Below are 23,279 nucleotides of genomic sequence, written 5' to 3'. Positions count from 1 at the left end.
TTAAAAATAAAGGTTTCTTTCCAGGGTTTTTGTATAATACTAATCTGTTCACATTACACTTATTGACAAATAGGACATTAAAAACTGGTGAAGAGAAAAATCTTGGTTTAGTCCTTCTTAGTTTAAACTTTAACATTTTCTATAATGACCATATCTAGCAGTATTCAGGGGCTCACTATATGGTGAGAGCCTACCATGGACTGGAAATACCAAAATTATACCTGGCAGTATTCCAATATAATGGTATTTCTGGGTTTTCAAGGTTGTGTGAGCTACACTCAGCAAAGCTCAGAGTCTACAATATAATATCCAGTCATGAAGGTATGCTGTACAGAGGATAGAACCTCAGGGACAGAACTTCTGTATGGTAAGAATAAGGTATATCATTTTATCTCTCCAGCCTTGGCTTTTCATTTTATTTACGAATTTGTTTTGGTAAAACAAGAAAGATTTTATTGAAACTTATTTAGAAATATGTGAGAGGAGAGAGTAGAAGTATTTTTTTGAAAAAGGACATGCTCTTCTCCAGAATGAACAAAAGCAAGCAAAGGAATACAAATAAGATATATGTTCAAGAGAGTAAATCCTAACTCTTCATTTTAAATGTAGTTTTCAAACTGGAAATTGAGCTCCAATATGAACTAGCAATACCACTCCTAGGAATATACCCTCGGAACACAATAACACAATACAAAAATGCTCTCTGCACTCCTATGTTCATTGGAGCGCTATTTACAATAGGCAGAACCTAAAACAACTTGGATGCCCAAAAACAGATGAGTAGATAAAGAAATTATAGTACGTCTACACAATGAGATACTACATTGAGTTAGGAAAAATGAAGTCATGAAACCCTATACATGGATGGACATGGAGACTATCTTGCTGATAGAAATGAGTCAGAAGAAGAGAGATAGGCACAGAATAGTCTCATTCATCTGAGGGATTTTTAGAAAAATAAAAGACAGTATGGTAATAATGCCCAGAGACAATAGAGATGTGGGCTGGAAGGACCAGCTATGATATGAAGCTTACCACAAAGAATAATGAGCACAATTAATGATAGAACTGTACTAACAACTATCATGACAATGATAGTGAGAGAGAAATAGAATGCCTGTCCCAAAGACAAGGAGGGTTAAGGGAGGAGGAAGACAGAGAACATTGGTGGCTGGAAAAAGTTACAATAGTGATGGATGGTGTTCATTTGAAGAGTGAAACCCAATTATGAGCATTTTTATATTTAAAGAAATTATTTATACTTAAATTATTATTAAAATATATAGTATTTAGTAGAAAAAGCAACAAGTCAAGCATAATATTTGAGAATGGCAAATTATATTTATATAGTGTACCTATGTGATAAGAGCTTTATGTTTGATAATCTCTTCATAAAGTGTGAGTGCTAATTATAATTATTTACATTTAAATGTGAACCACATTATTATTATGATTATTTACTGAATCCTAGGGAGATATCCATAATCCAAATTATAATGATAATAAAGCTTTATAATTTACTATGAATCACAGTTAAAGTATTAGAATCAGGATTTTGAAGGGGAAGGGAAGTAAACATAATATTTCAATACTGGTACTTAGAGTATCCATTAGTTATATTAATACAAGTTTTAAAAACCATGCGTATTTCTTTCAGAGATAAAGGTTACTGAATAGTTTATAGAGCATATGTTTTATCTATGGAGGCAGCCACATATTGAGAAAAATTGGTAATGACCAGGTAGTAACATGAACATGGTATTCGTCTTTGGATTTATCAATAGAAGCATATCTTTGTAAAAAATTAAACTCAGAGGCCAGAGAGGTATCGCAAGCAGTAAGGTGTCTGCCTTGCCTGTGCTATCCTACGATGGACTATAGTTCGATCCCCCACTGTCCCATATGGTCCCCAAGCCAGGAGCGATTTCTGTGTGCATAGCCAAGAGTAACCCCTGAGAATCACCAAGTGTGGCCCAAAAGCCAAAAAAAAGTTTAAAATCAATTGATTTATGAACAAGGCAATGTGGCAAGCTACCTGGAGTAAAGAACCATAAGGGATTTTCATTTATTAATGATTGTCTTATTTTTTGAACTTTCCTCTTAAGATTAAATTCTAGTATAGAGATCAATAGTCTTATTTTTAAATATTAAAAAGTTGGTAGAATTAGAAAGTCTCGTATTGTGGCACACAATAATTTGTAGGGATCTTACATTATTTGGCAGGGTCACATCAGACATATCCTCAGATTCTGCATCAATGGTATGATATCCATCTGCTGAGCAGAAGAAAATCTTTAGATTTTTTTCAGAACCAATAGCCAGGTCAATTGTTACTGGCTTATGACCAAGTGTTGGGAAAACCTGTAGATATAAAATCAAATATGGCCAAAATGTCCAAAAATGACACTTTAAGTAAAAATATTAGGTCTCCCTCTTGTACTTAGCAGATTATAAAAATAACATCATGATTTCCAAATTTCATGATTTATTTATACTGTGTATTACCAGACTTCTTAGGCCTACTACTAGACATATATTATATTCAGGTTCTAAAATATTGGGGTTTTAGTCAAAGACCAAATATCGAGTGATAAGGTGAGCATTGTATGTTTTCATACTTCATTGTCTTTAAATTCCTTTTCTTAAGCTTTAGCAAATGAAATAAATCAAAAAGTCTCTTAAATATGTTATTTGAATCAGATGCCTGTATTTTTCCAGTATTTGTACATGTACTTCATAGAACATGTAGTTTCATTCAGAATTTGCTGATTGATCAGTGCATACTTGGTACAGAATGAAAGAGGTCTTACGTGTTAACCTACCATGGAATAATGTATTCTGGGCTACTATGGTTTCTACTTAAAGAAAATAAAAGGCTAAACAGTATTTATTGCCATCTTTAGGTTACAGTGGAGGATAGGCTGGCTTGTACGTAGTTGTTAACTATAAGGGATTCAAGAACTAGAATGAGAAGTCAGACCAGGGACTGTGTCTCAGACTGGACAGACTGTATCTTCTTTGATTTTCAGCTCCATATCAGATATCTATGACTAATCAGCATAGACCCAGAAATAAACCCATATCCAAATTAACCCAAGTTCCATCTGATACAAGTCCAATTTATAAAGCTCAGACACAGTCTATCTACAGTGTTTTATCTACAATATTTCTACATATTTAATCAACAAAATATCTACAATATGTTAACAGTAATATTTCATATTAGAAATTGAGTGGCAGTCATAAGAATTAGCCTATCTTTGTGTGTGCTATTTTTACCTATTAAAATAGGACACATTGACAGATCTTGATATTAAAAATGATTCATGGACATCTTACTGGAAGCTATCATGATGGATCCCAATCAGCAGTTTTTCAATATTTGTAAGTAACTAATTAGTTTCAACATTATATAAAAATATAGATTTTGGGGGCCATAGCAGTGGTGCAAGTGGTAGAGTTTGCTTTAAGCTTGCTAACCTAGGATGGACTTTGATTCGATCTTCCGGTGTCCCATAGTTCCCCAAGCCAGGACCAATTTCTGAGTACATAGCCAGGAGTAACTCCAGAGTGTCACCGGGTGTGGCCCAAAACCAATATATATTTTTTTTTCAGGAATTGTTCCAAACTTATTAATTCAGCCTGAGATTTGAATTAGGGATCTAAATTTTTAAAAAAGAAGTCCTGAAATATACTTTATATTGTACCCGCCTCCGCTTCTGCCCTTTACTGGGAGAGATTTCCGGCCAGCAGCTTTCTCTCAACCAGGACAGAAGGCAGAAGGCAGATACAAATTATTCGCAAGTGTTAAGCTCTTTTGTGAACACCTAGAAAATTAAGCTGCAGAAGTTAATAAAGCGCTCAAGGTGCGTTCCAGTCAAGAGGTTTATTTAGGGAGAGAGAAGGGCTTTTATGCCCTGCTTCAGTGGGAGGAGCAGCAACATAGGATTGAAACTTAAACCAATCAGATTTGTACAGGTACAACGATTTTAACCAATGGGAGCATAAACACATTTTGATGGCGGGAAGGATAAAGAGGAACCTGGCAGGATGGGGGGAGGGGAAATCCTTAATCAAATAGTTAATAGATTTTTCTTTTGTGCAAGCAATAAGGATTACAGTTTAAACCTTACAAAAACCTATCTATAATTACTTTTTTGAGAGCAGTTACAAAAACAGGTTCCATGGAAAGGTTGAGGAATCTGGTTTAAGCCAGATTCTGTGTGCCGGGCTAAATTTATTTGCAGAGTTTCTTTTTGGCTCAGGGCTAAGCAAACTTTTATGGCTGAATCAGGCGGTGGAAAATTTTATTCAGAGTTCCATTAAACATGTGGGTGCTCGGTCGCTCACATCATATTACCAGTTAGCTGACTCTATACCATCTGCCAGATTATTAAGCAGTCGTTATTACTATGGAATAAATAAAACATAATCCTATAAGATAATCTATGATATTATAAGAAGATAATAAAAATAGTCTCACATTATGAGATGTGATTAGACATTATCAGCACTGACATTCAGTTATACCATAATAAAGATGGGCATAGTACTGGTAATCCAAATAAGCCTGACCATAAATCATTGCAATAGTTCTAGAGAAAAATGTGTTTAGAATTCCAACTTTTACGGAAAGAATCATATTCCTTTCGCCAACACGCCCAATTCAAACTCTAGTAATTTGAGCTCTAGTAATCAAAGAAAAGAATTACTGATCCTTCATTCCACTTCAGTGGTTTCACATTTACCATTGCTATGTCTTTCTTCATCTCAACTATGCTCTCTAATCCCCTCTGCATCAAAAGAGAACAATGACTTTTCTAGTTTCAAACCACGCAGTGGTCCTCAAACTATGACCCATGCGCCACATATTGTATTTGTATCTGTTTTGTTTCTTCATTGCAAAATAAGATATATGCAGTGTGCATAAGAATTCGTTCGTAAGTTTTGTTTTTACTATAGTCAGACCCTCCAATGGTCTGAGTGACAGTGAACTGGCCCCCTGTTTAAAAAGTTTGAGGACCCCTAGCCGCATCAACTAAGGCCTGTATTTGCATATTTATAAAAAGAAGTTCCTGTTGACTATAGGAATTGAAAGAAAGGAGCTAATGGGAAGACTTTTTTATATTTTATTTATTTATTTATTTATTTTTGTTTTTTGGGTCACACCTGGAAGTGCTCAGGGGTTACTCCTGGCTCTATGCTCAGAAATTGCTCCTGGCAGGCTCAGAGGACCATATGGGATGCCAGGATTCGAACCACTGTCCTTCTGCATTAAGGCAAACACCCTACCTCCATGCTATCTCTCTGGCCCCTATATTTATTTTTTTAATTTATAGTGCCCAATGTGAATTGCAAGTTTTCCACAGTTATATTTAAGGTAAAAAGTGACACTGAGGTTCATTCCCACCACTAATATTGTCCTTCCTCCACCCGTTCCCAGCATGCCTCTCATAAGGATTTCCCTCACACTCCCTTGCAGTTGTGCCTGTAAATCATCTAAAATAGTGTTGGATAATTAACATTAATTAAATGTTAAGTACTGACATGGTATACTCAAGTTACATTAAATTCAGAAAAGTATGTACTTGTATTAATATGTACTAAACTACTATTCTGCTTATAATTTCACAAGAAACTTCATGATTCAAATAACAGGGGGAGTCACTCACTTTTACAGCAGTGCTTTCATCAAAGGACTTTGGCACCCATGCATAAAGGTGAATTGATGATTTCAAAGCAATAGCAACATATATTGTTTCTTGATGTTGAACTAAAATGATAAAATACAAAGAAGAAATAATTTAATGAAGTTACCAATGATATTCAATTATTATATTTATTAATAAACATGTCATGACCAGAGTGCAAAAGCACAAATCTTATATTTTATATGTTATTAATTAAAATTTAGTAGCCTAAAATAGTAATAGCATTAATTATATATTTTTATTGATTTATTTTTTCAAGGCCATTTAAAATGCAGAATAAAAACTGAAGAACTAGGACTAGAGCAATAGTAGAGTGAACTAGAGTGAACAGAATGTTTGCCTTGCACATGGCTGACCAAGCTTTAATCTATGGCACCATTCAGCACAGCTAGTAGTGTTATCTGAGTTCATAGCTAAGAGTAATTCTTGGGCACCACCAGGTGTGGCACACACACACACATACACACACACACACACACCAACAAACAAACATAAAAAAAACATTTCTGAAAAAAAATTAACACCTAAGTAAGTGAGAGGATTTTTTTTGCTCATGCATGGCTCATTTTAACAGTTATTGGGATGATAACAGTGTTACAAATACATATCACAAAGTCATCCACTATTTAGCAATATCCCTGATAAAAAAAAGGCAAAGGCACCTTCTGCAGAAATAAAAGTGCTAAAGCTACTATTAACATAGAATTCAAAGAGAACTAGGGTAGTCAAAATGATCTCAAAAAGGAAAAACACAGTTGGAGGAATCACAATTTAAAATTTCAAAATATACTATGTACTACTGTAATAAATAATCGGGAAGTACTGCATAAGGAGACACTGTATCAATGAAATATTATGAGAAATCTACTATAAACTTAGACATCTGTGGTTGATGCTAGTGAGAATATTCAATAGGGAAAATGTTTTTTATCAGCAATAGTAGTAGGGCAACAAATATCCTTGAGTTAAAGAAAAAAGATAAAATAAATAGAAAAACGTTTATGAAAGTATTCCTAACAATCTGAAAGTGAAAGCAATAAAATGTAAATAAGGAATACTTTAGAAGGTTGGATAAGAGGTGGTATATATATGATTTAATATGGTTCAGATTAAAAAAGATAGTACTGATAGATGATAGGCTACTACATGAATGAAACTTTATATATTCTGACTGGACTGTATAAAAGATGGCATGGTGCATGGTTCTACTTAATTCAGTTGTCTAGAGAGACAAATTCTATAGCAAGAACAAAACAAAAATGAAAAACAAAAATACTAATAGATTGGTGATTACATATAAGCAAAAAAGGGTGAGTACAAGTGAGGTAAAATAGGGAATGACAGTGAAATGTCGATGGAATTTCTTATCAAAATAAGAAAAATCACATCACTGTGATAATTGTTAACTATAGACAAAATAAAAGCCATAGATTAGTACACTTTAAATGGGTGCACTTTGTAGTAGGTAAATTATCCCAAAAAGTCAATTTTTAAAGAAAAATAATGTATACGAAGGTTTCATCTAGACCAAGGGTCTCAAACTCAATTTACCTGGGGGCCACAGGAGGCAAAGTCGGGGTGATCCTTGAGTGCAAAGTCAATAGTAAGCCTTGAACATTGGGGGTGTGTGTGTGACCCAAACAACTAAAACAAAACAAAAAAAGATTCCTCTAGGGCAGGGCCACAAAATGTTGTACGGAGGGCCATTTGTGGCCCGCGGGCCGCGAGTTTGAGACCCCTGATCTAGACCACCTGACTCAAAGATTATTTTGACCTGATTCTAAATGTATATTCTGTCCTAAATAACTTATTCCTCCACTGAGACATTGCTTCAATCTTTTCTAGATAAATTCTTCTATTTCCCTCTCAGTCTCAAGCAAAATTTTCTTTAGGATTTTCACATTTTATCTTATTTTTTCTGTTAAAGACTAAGTGTTTTTAAATTTATTATAACATTGTTATCTACCAAGTATTTCATAATACAGTTATTTCAGGCATTAAGTGTTCAAACAGTAATCCCAGGAAAACTTCATCATTGTTCTCAATTTCTCACTCACCACCAGAGCCTATCTCCTTGCAGGAACAAATAAATTTGCTTCATAACATTTGTTATGACACAAAGGTAAATGGAATTATCGAAAATTAGGTTAACAAGAGTTAACTTGAAATAAATTTTATATCTCTCCATGATATTTCTAAAGTCACTATCTAAGGATTTACTAGGCTATGGTTGATACAAACTGAGCTTTCTGTATTATTGTTTTGGTTCTTCTTGATGGCATTCTCAGAGTAGTAGGAACAGATTCCCTGTCTGTATAAGGCAAAACTGCCCAGCACCACACCAGAAACACATATTCTTTTAATGTTCTCAAGAACATGTAAGGAGATTAGAAAGGAACTCTTATTCACTGCTGGTGGTAATGCTGTCTATTCCAGCCTTTATGGAAAACAATATGGAGATTCCTCAAAAAACTGGAAATTGAACTCCCATATGATTTAGCCATACCACTCCTAGGCATATACTCTAGGAACACAAAAACACAATACAAAAGTGCCTTCCTCACACCTATATACATTGCAGCACTATTTACAATAGCCATAATCTGAAAACAACCCAGATGCCTGATAACAGATGAGTGGCTAAGAAAATTGTAGTTCCTGTGCACAATGGAATACTATGCAGCAGTCAGGAAAATTAAGTCATGAATCTTCTTATACATGGATGGATATGGAAACTATTATGCTGAGTGAAATAAGTTAGAAGGAGAAAGACACAGAATAGTCTTAGTCATCTATGGAAAATTAAGAAAAAACATTAGGGCCCGAAGAGATGGCATAGCGGCGTTGCCTTGCAAGCAACCCATCCAGGACCTAAGGTGGTTGGTTCCAATCCCGGTGTCCCATATGGTCCCCCGTGCCTGCCAGGAGCTATTTCTGAGCAGACAGCCAGGAGTAACCCCTGAGCACCGCCGGGTGTGGCCCAAAAACAAACAAACAAACAAAAAAAAAAAACAAAAAAAATAGAAAAAAAAAAAACATTAGGGGCTGGAGAGAGAGCTTGAAGATAAGGCGTTTGCCTCTCATGCAGAAGGTCGATGGTTCCAATCCCAGCATCCCATATGGTCCCCGGAGCCTGCCAGGAGCAATTTCTGAGCATAGAGCCAGGAATAACCCCTGAGCACTGCCGGGTGTGACCCCAAAACCAAACCAAACCAAACAAACAAACAAAAACATTATTGCAATAATACACAGAGATAATAAAGATGAGGTCTGGAATGACTGGCCCATGGTATGAAGCTTACCACAAAAAGTGGTTAGTTCAGTTAGAGAAATAACTACACTGACAACTATAACGACAATAGTAGTGAGTGAGAGAAATTGAATGCCTGTCCAGAATACAGGCAGGGAGTGGTGGAGAAGGAAAATGGGGGACATTGGTGGTGGGAATATTGCACTGGTTAAGAGGTTGTCTGTTGCATTAAATAATTAAGGATGGTGCTGGATGGCAATGTGGGTGTGCCTATTTGAGACCCTAAGACCCACCCATTTCTGGGAGGGGTCTTGGGAGCCGGATAGTAGGTGTAACTTTACCTGCGAGCCCCTCCCATTTCTGGGAGGGGTTTGGGAAATGTTAGATAAGGGTTGGACCAAGGGAATTCGGCCCTTTTGGCTCTTTGCCCTTTCTGCGCTGCTGTGCGCTCTGGCTTTTGGGTTTCTGTGTTCTGGTCTTTGACCAGCATGGAGCCCAAAGGGAAAATGGCTAACAGGAAATAAGATGCAGGGCTAGCAAAATATTGGTATGCTTGAAAGGTTATGACATAGGCCACACACATGTGGTGGCTAGGGCTTGAATAAAGTTGCTTCCTGACGCCTGTGAGTCTTGATTACGCCGATTACCTGGGCCTGGAATCCGCCAGCTGAATGGGGATGAAGCCACGTGGCTGGGGCCTAAGCACAAAGGCCTCCATCCACCGCCATCCAGCACCATCCTTAATTATTTAATGCAACAGTTGTACTATTTTATAACTGAAACCCAACTATAAACATGTTAGTAATCATGGAACTTAAATAAATATATTAATTAAAATTAAAAAATAAAAAATTCCCACAAAGCTAAATAATACCCTGCTAAGCAAAGACTTTTCTTGTTTGTTTGTTTGTTTTTGGGCCACACCCGGTGACGCTCAGGGATTATTCCTGGCTATGTGCTCAGAAATAGCTCCTGGGCCCGGAGAGATAGCACAGCGGTGTTTGCCTTGCAAGCAGCCGATCCAGGACCAAAGGTGGTTGGTTCGAATCCCGGTGTCCCATATGGTCCCCTGTGCCTGCCAGGAGCTATTTCTGAGCAGACAGCCAGGAGTAACCCCTGAGCACCGCTGGGTGTGCCCCAAAAACCAAAAAAGAAAAAAAAAAGAAATCGCTCCTGTCTTGGGGGACTATATGGGACTCCAGGGGATCAAACCATGGTTTGTCCTAGGTCGGCCGCGTGCAAAGCAAACACTCTACTGCTGCGCCGCCACTCCAGCCCCAAGCAAAGACTTTTTATTACTTTAATATGTGACATGAATGGTATCAATTTATTATTTTATAGATATTGGAAGTTTATGAACATACCATAGAAGTAAAAATGCACAACTGTTACATGTACCTTATAAAAAGCTACTGCTACTTTACCTGTGAGTTTAACACATGCATTTGTTGTTATGAGAGCAGCTATGGTTGAAATAAAGACAGTCAAGAGAAACAGATTTACCCAGTTCAAGTACTTAATATAAGCACACAAAGCATGGAATAAACCCTAAGCACTGATGAATATGGGCTAAATAATCCCCAAATCACCTAAAACTATGGTTTGAGTAGGAGGGTACTTTCCTTTATAAATCCCATTAAGAAATCTAACTCAATTTATCAAATTTAAGGAAAATAATTTAGAGAAATAATAAAGGGGCTGGAGAGATAGGAGGTAAAGCGTGTTTGCCTATCATGCAGAAGGTCATTGGTTCGAATCCCGGCATCCCATATGGTCCCCTGAGCCTGCCAGGAGCGATATCTGAGAGTGGAGCCAGGAGTAACACCTGAACGCTGCCGGGTGTAAACAAAAACCAAAAAAAAAAAAAGAGAGAGAGAGAGAAGTAATAAAATAAAATATAAAGTAGCATATTTATTTAATGCTTAGGTTATGTAAGTATTCTTTTTTTAATTGTTGGCTTACACCCGGCAGAGCTCAGGGGACCATATGGGATCCTGGGGATCAAACCTGGGCAAGCCAGGGCAAGGAAAATGCCCTACCCACTGTGCTATTTCTATCATCTCTGTAAACACTCATTTTTATATTTTAATAGTATTATTTACATATACACCTATAAACAACTATTCTTAGAAATCCTCTTTAGATACAGAACAGAAATAGTCAGGATTCAAATATCATTCAGCAACTCACAATAGCCACCAGTTCTGAAAAATAAAACTGAGATTATAAGGTATTTACTTCAGAAGCAGAAAAAGATGGATTGACATTAGTAACCAATTGTTGACAGCTAAGAGAGGCTTCTGTGTCCCTGGAATTACTCTATTTCACAATGGATGGTTGTGAAAAATGTAATATAAAAACACTTTAACTGGATATAAAATACTGAGCAATTACACACATAGACAATAAAATTCAGATTCAGTAGACCATAAAATAATTTTCTTTGAGTCATCATAATTTTCTTGTCATTATAAGGGATTTTTATTTTTAAAAGGGAAATTATAATAAAATTATTCTATTTTGTTTCCTATGAAATAAACTTCTAATCTAGGAAAGAATATGATGAATGTCCTTGAAGGATAACTGAAGATATATGAAAATTATTTATCTAATTAAAGTTTTACAGCAACAATAAAATATCAGATCATATGAAAAATTTTTATTCATTATTTATTTTTGGGTTGCACTTAGCTGTGCTCAGTACTTACTCCTAGCTCTGCAGTCAAGGAGTATGCCTGCTTGGCTGAGGGGATGCTGAAAATTAAAGTCAAGTTGGAACCCAGGTAAACTTTGTGCAAAGCAAGTGCCCTGTGCTCAGTGCTATTGTTCCAACCTCAATTGAAACATTAAAAGCAAATGGAAAAGAATAATATGTAAGAAAGTAAACTGAATTTAAACTCATTAGATATTTCAGTAAATAAATCATTTATTTATTGTGGCATGAAACACTCAAAGATATGTCAATAAAATTCACTCATTTTTATTTAACCTTGCAATTTTCCCTTTTTCATTTTCTCTATAACAACAATGTATATCATCAAATTTATTCCGTAAGCCATAAGGGAAGGTAAGAGTATATACACACAATACATGAATATCTCAAAGGTAAACTTGAAAAAGGTCTTACGGACACTGAAGTGCGTACAGCCTGTCAATTTATCTACAGCTTTACAGACTTTCTCAGTATTTAGCATATCCTCTTGTCTTTTATTGCTTTCCGGATTAACATTCAAAATCTTGTTACTGAACCAGGTCAAGTGATACACTCGAAGTCTGTTCTTATGTCCTGGTAGACAGAAAAATTAAAATGTTTGAATTCAGTTTATTAATATTAAACATATATTAAAAGAAAAAAAATTAAATCATGTTGACTTTTTTTAAAAGAATTATTTTTAATTAATTAATTTATTTTTAATATAATTTTTATTTTAATCATAGTGGCCTACATATCATTGACAATAATATTTAGGTACATATTAACATAAAATCAGGGGAATTCCCGTCACCGAATTGTCCTTCCTTCACCTCCGTTCCTGTCCAATTGCCCATATCCTCCTCCCTCACCCCCCCCCCCCGGGGCTGCTAGAATAAGTGGTCCCCTCTGTGCCTAGCTAACTACTTAGTGGTCCTACACCTGTTTGGTCTTGGTACCTCCCTTATTTCCCGCTCTAGTTGGGAGGTGGGACTAGATATTTCAAGTTATGTGGTTTTGTTTGAAGAAGAGAAAAGTAATAAACTGGGGAAAAAAATCAAATACGCCGAAAATGGGCGGAGTCCTTCTGGAAGCTCTCATCCTAGTTTTGAGAGACGAAGGGGGAATAGGAGGTGGAACTCCACAACAGTACAAAAAGAAGTGTCAAATAAAACATCCAGTGAACACTCCAACAATACAGATAAGCACCACGTAAAGGCCATGGTCTTGAGATAAAAAACATGGCAGAGCACATAAAGGAAGAAAAGAAAAGAAGAAAAAAAATAAACATGAACGGAGACAACAACAATAACCACACCAAAACAAATAAATCAGCAAAAACTAGATAAATAAATAAATAAACATTTGTGCTTTAAGTGGGGAGAAACCCTGATTCTCTCAGACCAAGGAAATTCCTTTTCAAATGACCCCAATATTTACTGTACCTGTGCAGGAGGGAAGAGAAAGAAAAAAAAGGCATGTCGACTTTTTTTTTTAAAAAAGTCTTCAATGAGATTAATGGCACTTGTTTAACCCTGAAACCTTCATTTAGCAAGGCCCAACCCCATCACTGATGAAATGCCTAGAAACTGGGAAAACCTTCCAACTCCAACTCACTGACCCTATCTATCTATCTATCTATCTATCTATCTATCTATCTATCTATCTATCTATCTATCTATCTATCTATCTATCTATCTATCTATCATCTATCTATCATCTATCTATCTATCTATTTTTAGAAATATGATTGTACTTGGGTTTCAGTCATGTAAAGAACACCACCCTTCACCTGTTCAACATTCCCAACACCAACGTCCCAAATCTCCCTCCTCCACACACCCCACCTGTACTCTAGACAGGCTTTCCACTTCCCTCATTCATTCACATTGTTATGACAGTACTCAGTGTAGTTATTTCTAACTGCACTCACCACTCTTTGTGGTGAGCTTCATGTCATGAGCTGGACCTTCCAGACCTCCTCTCTTTGTCTCTGAAAATTATTGTAAAAATGTCTTATTTTTCTTAAAATGTATAGATGAGTGAGACTATTCTGTGTCTATCTCTATGACTTATTTCACTCAGCATAATAGATTCCACACACATTCATGTATAGGAAAATTTCATGACTTCATCTCTCCTGATGGCTGCATAATATTCCATTGTGTATATGTACCACAGTTTCTTTAGCCATTCTTATGTTGAAGGGCATCTTGGTTGTTTCCAGATTCTGGCTATTATAAATAGAGCTGCAATGAATATAGGTGTGAGGAAGGGATTTTTGTATTGTATTTTTGTGTTTCTAGGGTATATCCCTAGGGGTGGTATAGCTGGATGTTATGGGAGCTCAATTTCCAGGTTTTGGAGGAATCTCCATATCACTTTCCATAAAGATTGGGCTAGACAGCATTCCCTCCAGCAGTGGATAAAGAGTTCCTTTCTCTCTACATCCCCGCCAACACTGCTTATTCTCATTCTTTGTGATGCGTCAATCTCTATGGCCTGAGATGGTACCTCATAGTGTTTTGTATTTAATTTTTTATTAAATTATTTTTATTATATTTACCTATTTTTCTGTTCTCTCTCTTATATATTGCTCTCCCTTCCTCTTTTTCTTAAGCTATACTGAAGCTAATATTTTTTATCTTAATTCAGCCAGTCCTTAAGAGCTCAGACCCATCCTATTAGGGTCAGACCTCAGACAACACCTTAAGAGTAGATCAATAATGTATGTCTTTATGTGGGCATGAGTACATAGAGAGGACTCCTTTATGAGAGCCAAAACTAAATTATAATCAATCCATGCCTATATTGTATATAGCCCTATCTCTATCTCTCCTCCCCCCATTCAGAAATCCTACTATCCCTTCACCCCCCCCCAATACCAATCAGATATCCCACCTTAGTAACGCTCTTTACCCTCAGTTCTTAACTCCTTAGGTAGCAAGACCGAACTCCTGCCCCAATTAGCCATCACCCATCTCCCAAGTGAAAGGACACCCACTCAGCCCCACATCTTGTCTTCCAGCAAGAAACTACAACCAACAGTCCTGCTGACTCATGCTCTGTGGCCCTCCTTCTCACTCCTCCCAAATGTGGACTGTTGCTTGATACGAAATTCAGTTCCAAAAGGACCCCCAATTCAAGAACTCAATCCGAGCCTTTTCTGCTGCAAAACACTTATCAAATTCAACAAGACCAGGGTGTGTTATGAAAATGTGCCCTGTATTCTACCCCACCAGAATATCTCAAAAGACAATGGGGAAGCCTATATTTCCTTTATAAGTTTAAGACCTCTATAATACTACCTCATAACTTGTTTGTCCTCAAATGTATGGTAGTCTCCTGCTTCACTTTGTTCCCTTAATTACTTTTATAAAACTCATTTTTATTTATTTTTTCCTTTATATACATATATAAATATATATTTATATATATTTATATATATTATATATTTTATATTATATATATTATATATAATTATATATTATATATAATATATTATATTATATATTATATATTTATATATATTTATTTATTTATAAATATATATATTTATATATATATTTATTTATTTATTGTTTATCCTCAAATGTATGGTAGTCTCCTGCTTCACTTTGTTCCCTTAATTACTTTTATAAAACTCATTTTTATTTATTTTTTCCTTTATATATATATAAATATATATATTTATTATAAATATATATATATATATTTATTTTTTCCTTTATATATATATATAAATATATATATATATATATTTTGTTTTCTTCTCTTCCTTAAATTCACTTGTTTTGGTTCTGCTTGGTACAAAAACTTACAAGAAAAAGTTGCCTGGGTTAAAAGCTCAGGTCAAAACCAGGGCACAGAGATGATGGAGCCTTACACTCTCACCCCAGCAATATAATATAGCACCAGCAATATAATATAGCACCATTTCTTTTTGCAAAGGCATACTAAAAAAGGGAAATTTCATGCATAGAAACAAGATCTTATCTACTAGGGATAAGAACTCATACATTTTACAATACAAGGCCACCTCCCACCTTTAATATATGTCATGTGGCCCCCACTTAGACTCCATATAATTAGACAGCAACAGTCCAACCCCAAACCCTAGATCTCAGACATAAAAAGTTCTCCACAACAGCTCCAGGGACCAAACTCTCTCTGGGACATTCTTAATACTGCTCTGACACCAACATGAGCCAGTTTTGATATGACATCCTGACAATGAGGAAATGGCAACAACTTGGTCTAAAAGCAGGTTTTCTTACCTTACCACCTAACAATAAGATGAAATCAGAAGACACATCATCCTTTGTTCTGTGCAAAAGACAAGATCACAGAAGACTGACTGTGACAACCATGACTGGGCAGAATTTATCCTGGGACCAATAAAAAAGACCCTAGTCTAGGCTTTGGCCTACAATCTGTACAACAACCAAGCTCTCTAATTCCAGAGGTCTGACCAAAACAACTGCATCTGAGCAGAGCTTCTGGAAACATAATGAAAGACTCTATCCTAGGCTTCATCCTAGGATTGGTGCAAAAACCAAGACCACCAACTACCGAAGACTGTTTAAAACAACAGTATGGAAGGAACTTTTAGAATCATGAAGACACTGTGTAAATACCAAGATCTCTAGTTACCGAGGTCTGATTTTATCATCCACTACTGAGCAGAAATTTCCACACACCACAAAGGAACCTAGGGGAGAGTAAAAGAGCTGTATGAAGCCTGTAATTATTCCCATGACAGTATACTTCAAGAGTGAAGAAATCCTGTATCTTTTAGGCCAAGGGAATTCCCTTTCTAATCTCCCCAATATTTCCTGTGCTTATGCAAAAAAGGGAGAAGCACAAATTAATTTTTTGTTATTATTGTTATTGTTTTTCCCGTTGGGTTTTTTTTTGCTTTGTTTTGTTTTTATTTAGCGACTGTGGTTATTGTTTGGTTGCTGTCTTTATTGCTGTGGTGCTTTTCATTTTTTTCTGTATTGTTATGTTCTTCTTCCCTTTTCTCTTTCTTCTCTTTAATTGATATTTATAACCTCTAGAAAGACTCCTCCCATTTTTGCCCCACTTTTTTTCCCTTCAAACAGAACCACCTAACTTGAACCATCTTGCTCTGCTTCACAAATTGAGGGTGGAAATAATGGAGGGTACCAAGACCAAACAGTTTATGAACATTGAGTAGAAATAAAAAAATAATCACACTTAAAAACCAAATTTAAAACCAAAGACAACAGAATTGATACCCAATCTACAACAAGCTAGACACAGAGGGGACCACTTATACTAGCAGCCTGGGGGGCAAATGAGGGGGTTATGGGATGCAGGCTGGGAAAGGGGTGGAGAGAGGACAACATTGGTGGTGGCAATGCACCTGGTTCAATGTCACTGTGTACCTAAAATATTACTGTGAAAGATTTGTAATCCACTTTGGTCAAAATAAAAATTATTAAAAAATAATTATATCGCATCTGGGTTTGGATATATGATAGCAAAGTCTCTTATAGTCTCTCAAGTCTAAGAACTAGTCAAAGGGTTAAACTGCTACCTATGGTTTGTGTAAAGTAAATGTAAAATATTAAATTAAGACAACTTATAACTGCCATTGAACAGGCAATAGAATCAATAACCACCAATTTCTATTTTATTTAAGTATTTATTTATTAAGTCTTTTATTTAAATCATGAATCTCCTGGGATTCAGAATCACAGAAAATGTTCTGATTATGCATTCAGGGCTACATATATAAAATTCTTACAATTATTTCAGGATAAAAATTCCAGGGCTAGAGATATTGCACAATGGGTAGGGTGCTTGCATTGCATAAGACCATCCCTAGGTTCTATACCTCAAATTCCATTTGGCTCCTGCGTCCCACCAGGAATGATTTAGGAGCAAGACTTGAACACCATCTGGTATGGACCCAAAACAAACAATCCCCCAAATTTATTAAAATTAAACATTTCTGTTTTAGGGGGCGCACACCCAGCAGCACTCAGGGGTTACTCCTGGCTCTATACTCAGAAATTGCCTCTGGCAGGCACAGGGGACCATATTAGATGCCAGGATTTGAACCACCGTCCTTCTGCATGAAAGGCAAATGCCTTACCTCCATGCTCTCTCCGGCTCCAAACATTTCTATTTTAGGGGTGTATACTCAAGTGATTACTTCTGCAACTGTATTCAGGGATTGCTTTTAGTAGTAAATGGAGGACTATATGTGGTGCTAGGAATTGAACATCCCAGTTAGCTTCATGCAAGGCAAGTACCCCATTTGCTGTACTATCTTTCCAGTCCCTACACATTTCTTTTTACATATTTTGGTTTATGACTATAAGAGTTAAAGGCCAAATAATATGATTCTTTTTTTGGGGGGGGTCACACTCAGCTGTGCTCAGGGGTTACTCCTGGCTCTATGCTCAGAAATCTCTCTTGGCAGGCTCGGGGGACCATATGGGATGCTGGGATTTGAACCACTGATCTTCTGCATGCAAGGCAAATGCCCCACCTCAATGCTTTCTCTCCGGCTATAATATAATTCTTATTTATTTGATTAATCATAATTTTTTCAAAGCAATGTTTTGAGTAACTTGGTTAGAATTCAGGTATTTATGTCTACTGTCCTTCTAATGTAAAATGGAAAAATAGACTGATGCTTCAAACTTTTAGATGTCTTTATATACTAATCTTGTAATATTTTGTAATGCAAAAATAATCCTCATTTGAAAATTTATGTAAGAATTGACACTGGTGATTTTATGGAAGATAGAGAATTATATGTATAAAATTCAACCAGCAATTATTTTGTAAATTACAATTCTTTAAAAAATAGAAATTTTAAAACTGCTATTTATATGACATTCAAGCATTATGGAAACATCTGAAAGAGAAATATAGATCTAAAGAAGTCTGCATCCAGATTACTAACCTCTAAACCCAAATCTGTATTAGAAAATTAAATATTTGTTCATGCACCTCAAATATTATACTAACTGACCATAAAAATGATTCAAATTTAAAAAGAATAAGCAAACCTTTAAAGGAATTTTGGGCAAGAGAGATAGTACATTGGGAAAGTTGCTTGATTTGCATGCAGATGACCTAAGTTCAATTTCTGGAATCTCATATGGTCCAAAGAGACCATTGGAAGTGACCTCTAAGCATAGATACAGGAGTAATCCCTGAGCATAACTGGATGTTTGGTACCACAAAAAATTGAAAACACAATGTTTTCAATTATGTTATGTTCTGAGGGACAGTGTGATAGTAGGAAGTGTAGGGGATTGTCTTGGATGCAGCCTAACCAAGTCCTTTATCTGGCTCCAAATATGGTCCTCTGAGTCCCATCTGGAGTGATCTTTGAGTGATATGCCAGATATACCCTGAGTACTGGTATGTATGAGTGATGCCAAACAAACAAACAAACAAAAACAAAACAAAGCCCAAAGTAAAAAAAAAAGATTTTTTTCTTCTTCAGGTGGCAGAGAGACAGCTCCTAGGTATAAGGTTCTTGCTTTACATTCATCCAGTCCTATTATAATCCCAAGCACCACTAGAAGTGATACCTGAACATATAATGAGGAGAAAGTTCTGAGCACTGCAGGGTGAGTCTAAAAAAAACAAGATATATTTTCCCTCTGATCAAATTCATGCCAAATTAGTAGTATTTAGGTGTGTGCATAATCATTAATTAATGTGTACCTTGATATTAGGTATGACCAAAACATATAAATGATTATGATTAACATTGCTCTTTAAAACATTTTCTCTCCTATAGTCAGTCACATTCTGCTAATTGTAAAATTTTAAATAATCTTCCTTGATTATATGAATTGTTAAATAATAACAACAGTATCTCAACATACATTTATTTGCTTTTTCAATTTCAAAGAACAGTCTGTTCTGACAGACCCAGAACTAAGAAATTTAACTACTAAGTGATGTGGCCATGTGTGAAGACAGGACAGGACCATGCTGCAAGCCACACATCCTGCTATCCCCTAAGGCACATCAGCCAACATGGAACTGTGCATATCTGAAAACCACCACCTGACTGGTGGGCAGTTAATGACCTATCACTTTTCCTTACCTTTCCTATAAATGGGCAAACTCGTCTCTACTATTGTTCACGCATCTGTTTAATTACCCATTCCCTTTGCAATAAATAAACTCTAATACTTTATTTCTCCCTCAGGATACCTCCTGCCTCCATGCCCTGTCCTCTGCTCTTCAAGCCACTCTGCCATTTTCCTCTCCCTGTGTATTAGTCCATTCTGGGCCTGGTCTGGAAAAAGTCAATAGCATGCCACTGGAGGCTATATCTGGTGCACAATGTGAAGGAACCAGACACAGTAATAAACAGACTTCAGAACTTGAGTCCTTACTGTCTTTCCTGGAGGGAAACCAGACGGCCTGAGTCCAGCTTGGGACAGCATTCTTTCGGTTGGCCCTTAATATTTCCTTCTGTGCTTCCTTCTCCCCTTGTCCTACACTTGACTTCCTGTCCTACATGTTTTCTGCTCCCTCCCTTCTCCCAGTGAGAAGAAATATGAATTTTGAATGATGAAAATGGTCCCTCACACAACTAAAAGAGTCCAGCCATGGCTACTTTTTGGCATCTCAGAAGTTCTGTTTGGCTAATTTTATCACCAACAGGCTGTCCAGGTGTTTCTGTTATCTGACCTGCTTTCGCTTCTCATTCTTTCTCTTTTATTTCCTTAACACTCATGGGAGCTTCCCCTAACCGAGCAATGCTCCCTTAGATAAACTCAGGGAGGTTCTCCAGTCCAGTGGAATCAAGCTGACCTCAGCACACGAATTGATTTTTGATTGCAGGCTAGGGAAGTTGCTTCATGGTTAGAGCCAGAGTTTTGGATCACGGCCCCTGGCACTGTATCCATCTTCGGAAAGATCAGATCAGAGGTAAAATAAATATATACCCTCTAACTTTTTTTGCCATTACTTAGGCTCTCCAACACTGCCTGGCAGAACTAGATCATAACTCTGCCACTCACCAGGTATCTAACTTAATGTTGGCCCTAAGATAGCTTTACCTATGAGTATTAGATTCTTAATAATGTGTTCCAAATGTAATAATACTTAATTATGAATTTCCAAAAGCCATTGGAAATCTATAAAGCTTATTTAATGTTTTTATTCAAGAAGGTCTTAAAGGTCTTTAATAGAGTACAGTTTTGTCCAGTTAGGTGCAAGAATTTCTAGCAACTTGTTCTCAAATTTACAGAGGACAGTTTCAAAGTTCCTTTCTAAGAGCAGTGGTTCTGGTTTCTAGGCTACTACCTTGGGAAGCTGCCATGCCCTGAGGAGGTTAGAGAAAGAAGTGTAGGTGTGTGTTCTATGCAAGAAAGTGAAACCAGTTGCTTGTAAACTGGATTGTTATAAGTATATATTTAAATTATATCTGGAGAAATGTTCTAATGTTTTTGCTTAGAGAAGTCTATGGAATTGGAGCTTAGATGCCTTAGAATCATGTTTCTGTGCCTCTATAAAATTAGAAACATTGGGCATCCTCCATTCACCCCTGAACCAGGGAAGCTATCTACGAAACATCCAAGTATTTTATAACAACACCTGGAAGCAATTCTCTATCAGGGAAGACCCTACCACTGCTCTGACATCGACCTGCTCAAAAGAGACTTCCCTTAACACTAAGAAGACTTGACAACAACAACCTGCTTACAGGACAGAGTTCTCTGCATTGCCCTTTAATTGTGAGGTGAAACGAGAGGATGCTCTGCACCATCCTGACTGCAATGTAGGATATGCAGATTCCAGGATCTTTAATACAGAAACATGATACCAACAACAGAGACTGTGTGAAAAATAAAAGTGTATTGGCACTACAGACAATGACCTGGATTGGACAAACTAGTTTGCCTGGAGCCTAGAGTTGGTCTTATGCCAGGAAACTTCAGGGGTAGGATCTTCTTATATTTAGGCCAAGGCTTTTCCTTTCCATGTCCCTCATATTTTGGTGGGCATATGCAAACAATAATTACCACTCTAACACCGTTTTTACTGTGCTCCTTTGACTCTAATCCTTAAGAAAAACAACCCACTTAAACTTTTGAGGTTAACTTAAACTAATATGCATGTGCATGGAAATGTAAAAAAGTGCTTTACCTTCAATGTTTAAGGAGTTACATAAGTTTTATGGCTTTAGATTGCTTTGTGTGCTGCTAAAAATATTATGTACTACAATCTGGGGACTTGAGGGATAAAGTAATTGTACATGGATTCTGTTTTATTTTTCTTAATTTTCTTTGGCTGAAAGTTCAAAGTTAAGATATCAGCAATGGGAATACTAAAAATTCTGTTTACGGGTGATTGTCCTTCCACTGTAACTTTACCTTGTCCTCTTTCTTTGCATCTTTGTTCTCATAATTAAAAATAAAAAAAATTAATGGGGCCCAGAGAGATAGCACAGCGGTGTTTGCCTTGCAAGCAGCTGAGCCAGGACCTAAGGTGGTTGGTTCAAATCCCGGTGTCCCATATGGTCCCCCGTGCCTGCCAGGAGCTATTTCTGAGCAGACAACCAAGAGTAACCCCTGAGCGCCGCTGGGTGTGACCACCTCAAAAAAATTAATAAAAAATTGGAACCATTAAAATTACAGGAAAGCAAGGTTTTAAAAATGAAATTAAAGAACCAAGCAATCATAATATTTTTAAATGTATGTGGCTAAAAACATCATGAAAGGCTAGTGATAAAATCCAAATTAATAAACATTTTATTGGTTTAACAAAGGTGGTAATGGAGGAAATGATGGGTGAAGGTTTGGGGGAGAGATTATGCATGTATTCTTACAGGAAAAGACACCCAAACAGACACTTAAGATACAAAAAATTAATAGAAAAACCTAGCCAGCATCATTGCTCACCAAGAGATGAATAAAGAAGTTTACCCAGGAGTGGGAAAAGTATTGATCCAAATTAATACTAGTAAAACACCAACCACTATGGTTCTAGCTGTGATTGTCATTTTCAATGCAAACAAGCTAAGGCAGGTATTGGAATATACCACCTATGGTGTTCATTAATGCAGCTCTATGAATGTTCAATAAATGGGAACCTAGATGCCCAGAAAAATCATCTAGAAATTGAATGTACCTAAAATTATCGCTCAAATCATTTACACTTTTGGATTTCCCATCAGTAAAGCCAAAGGACAGCATTATTCCAAATTTACAGGTCAAATTTGACCTCATATCTCATTAACACTAGCTGTGCACAACATGAAGCAAAGCCTACAAATTATTGAATGTGAAAAGCTATGATTAAAAATTGGCACCTTACAATTCTATAGCTGCAAAACCTACTCATTTGTAGGGGGAAAGTCTGTAACAACACTAGAGAGTGTCCTTAAACATCCCAGGCGCATCTCTGTCAAAGCCTGCTGAAGAAAATGAAAACCCCTTGAGGCAAGATCCTAACTTTTAAGATCTTTTACCGGAACTACTATTGTAATTGTCCTAAACCCATACACTTCTTATGAAAATCTACTCTTGCCATCTGGGTAGGACATTGGCCCTTGAAATACCAAAATTTGGTGAGTTAAAAGAACTTATAAAATAATTAGTTTAGAGAAGAAACT

The 23,279-nt window shown here is 36.4% G+C and overlaps 1 protein-coding gene across 1 annotated transcript in view; it reads right to left on the bottom strand.

Annotated features, from left to right (window-relative positions):
• The window catches only part of NRK (Nik related kinase), a 181,313-nt gene that overhangs the window by 9,382 nt on the left and 148,652 nt on the right, over positions 1–23,279 (bottom strand). The window contains 6 exon segments of the mRNA XM_049766937.1: positions 1,000–1,004; positions 2,189–2,363; positions 2,644–2,715; positions 2,718–2,783; positions 5,669–5,773; positions 12,089–12,250. Coding sequence (XP_049622894.1) covers positions 1,000–1,004; positions 2,189–2,363; positions 2,644–2,715; positions 2,718–2,783; positions 5,669–5,773; positions 12,089–12,250 — 585 coding nt within the window.

The sequence above is a fragment of the Suncus etruscus genome, chromosome X, assembly GCF_024139225.1.
Source record: "Suncus etruscus isolate mSunEtr1 chromosome X, mSunEtr1.pri.cur, whole genome shotgun sequence".
NCBI lineage: Eukaryota > Metazoa > Chordata > Mammalia > Eulipotyphla > Soricidae > Suncus > Suncus etruscus.
This window is presented reverse-complemented; position numbering and strand designations above follow the sequence as displayed.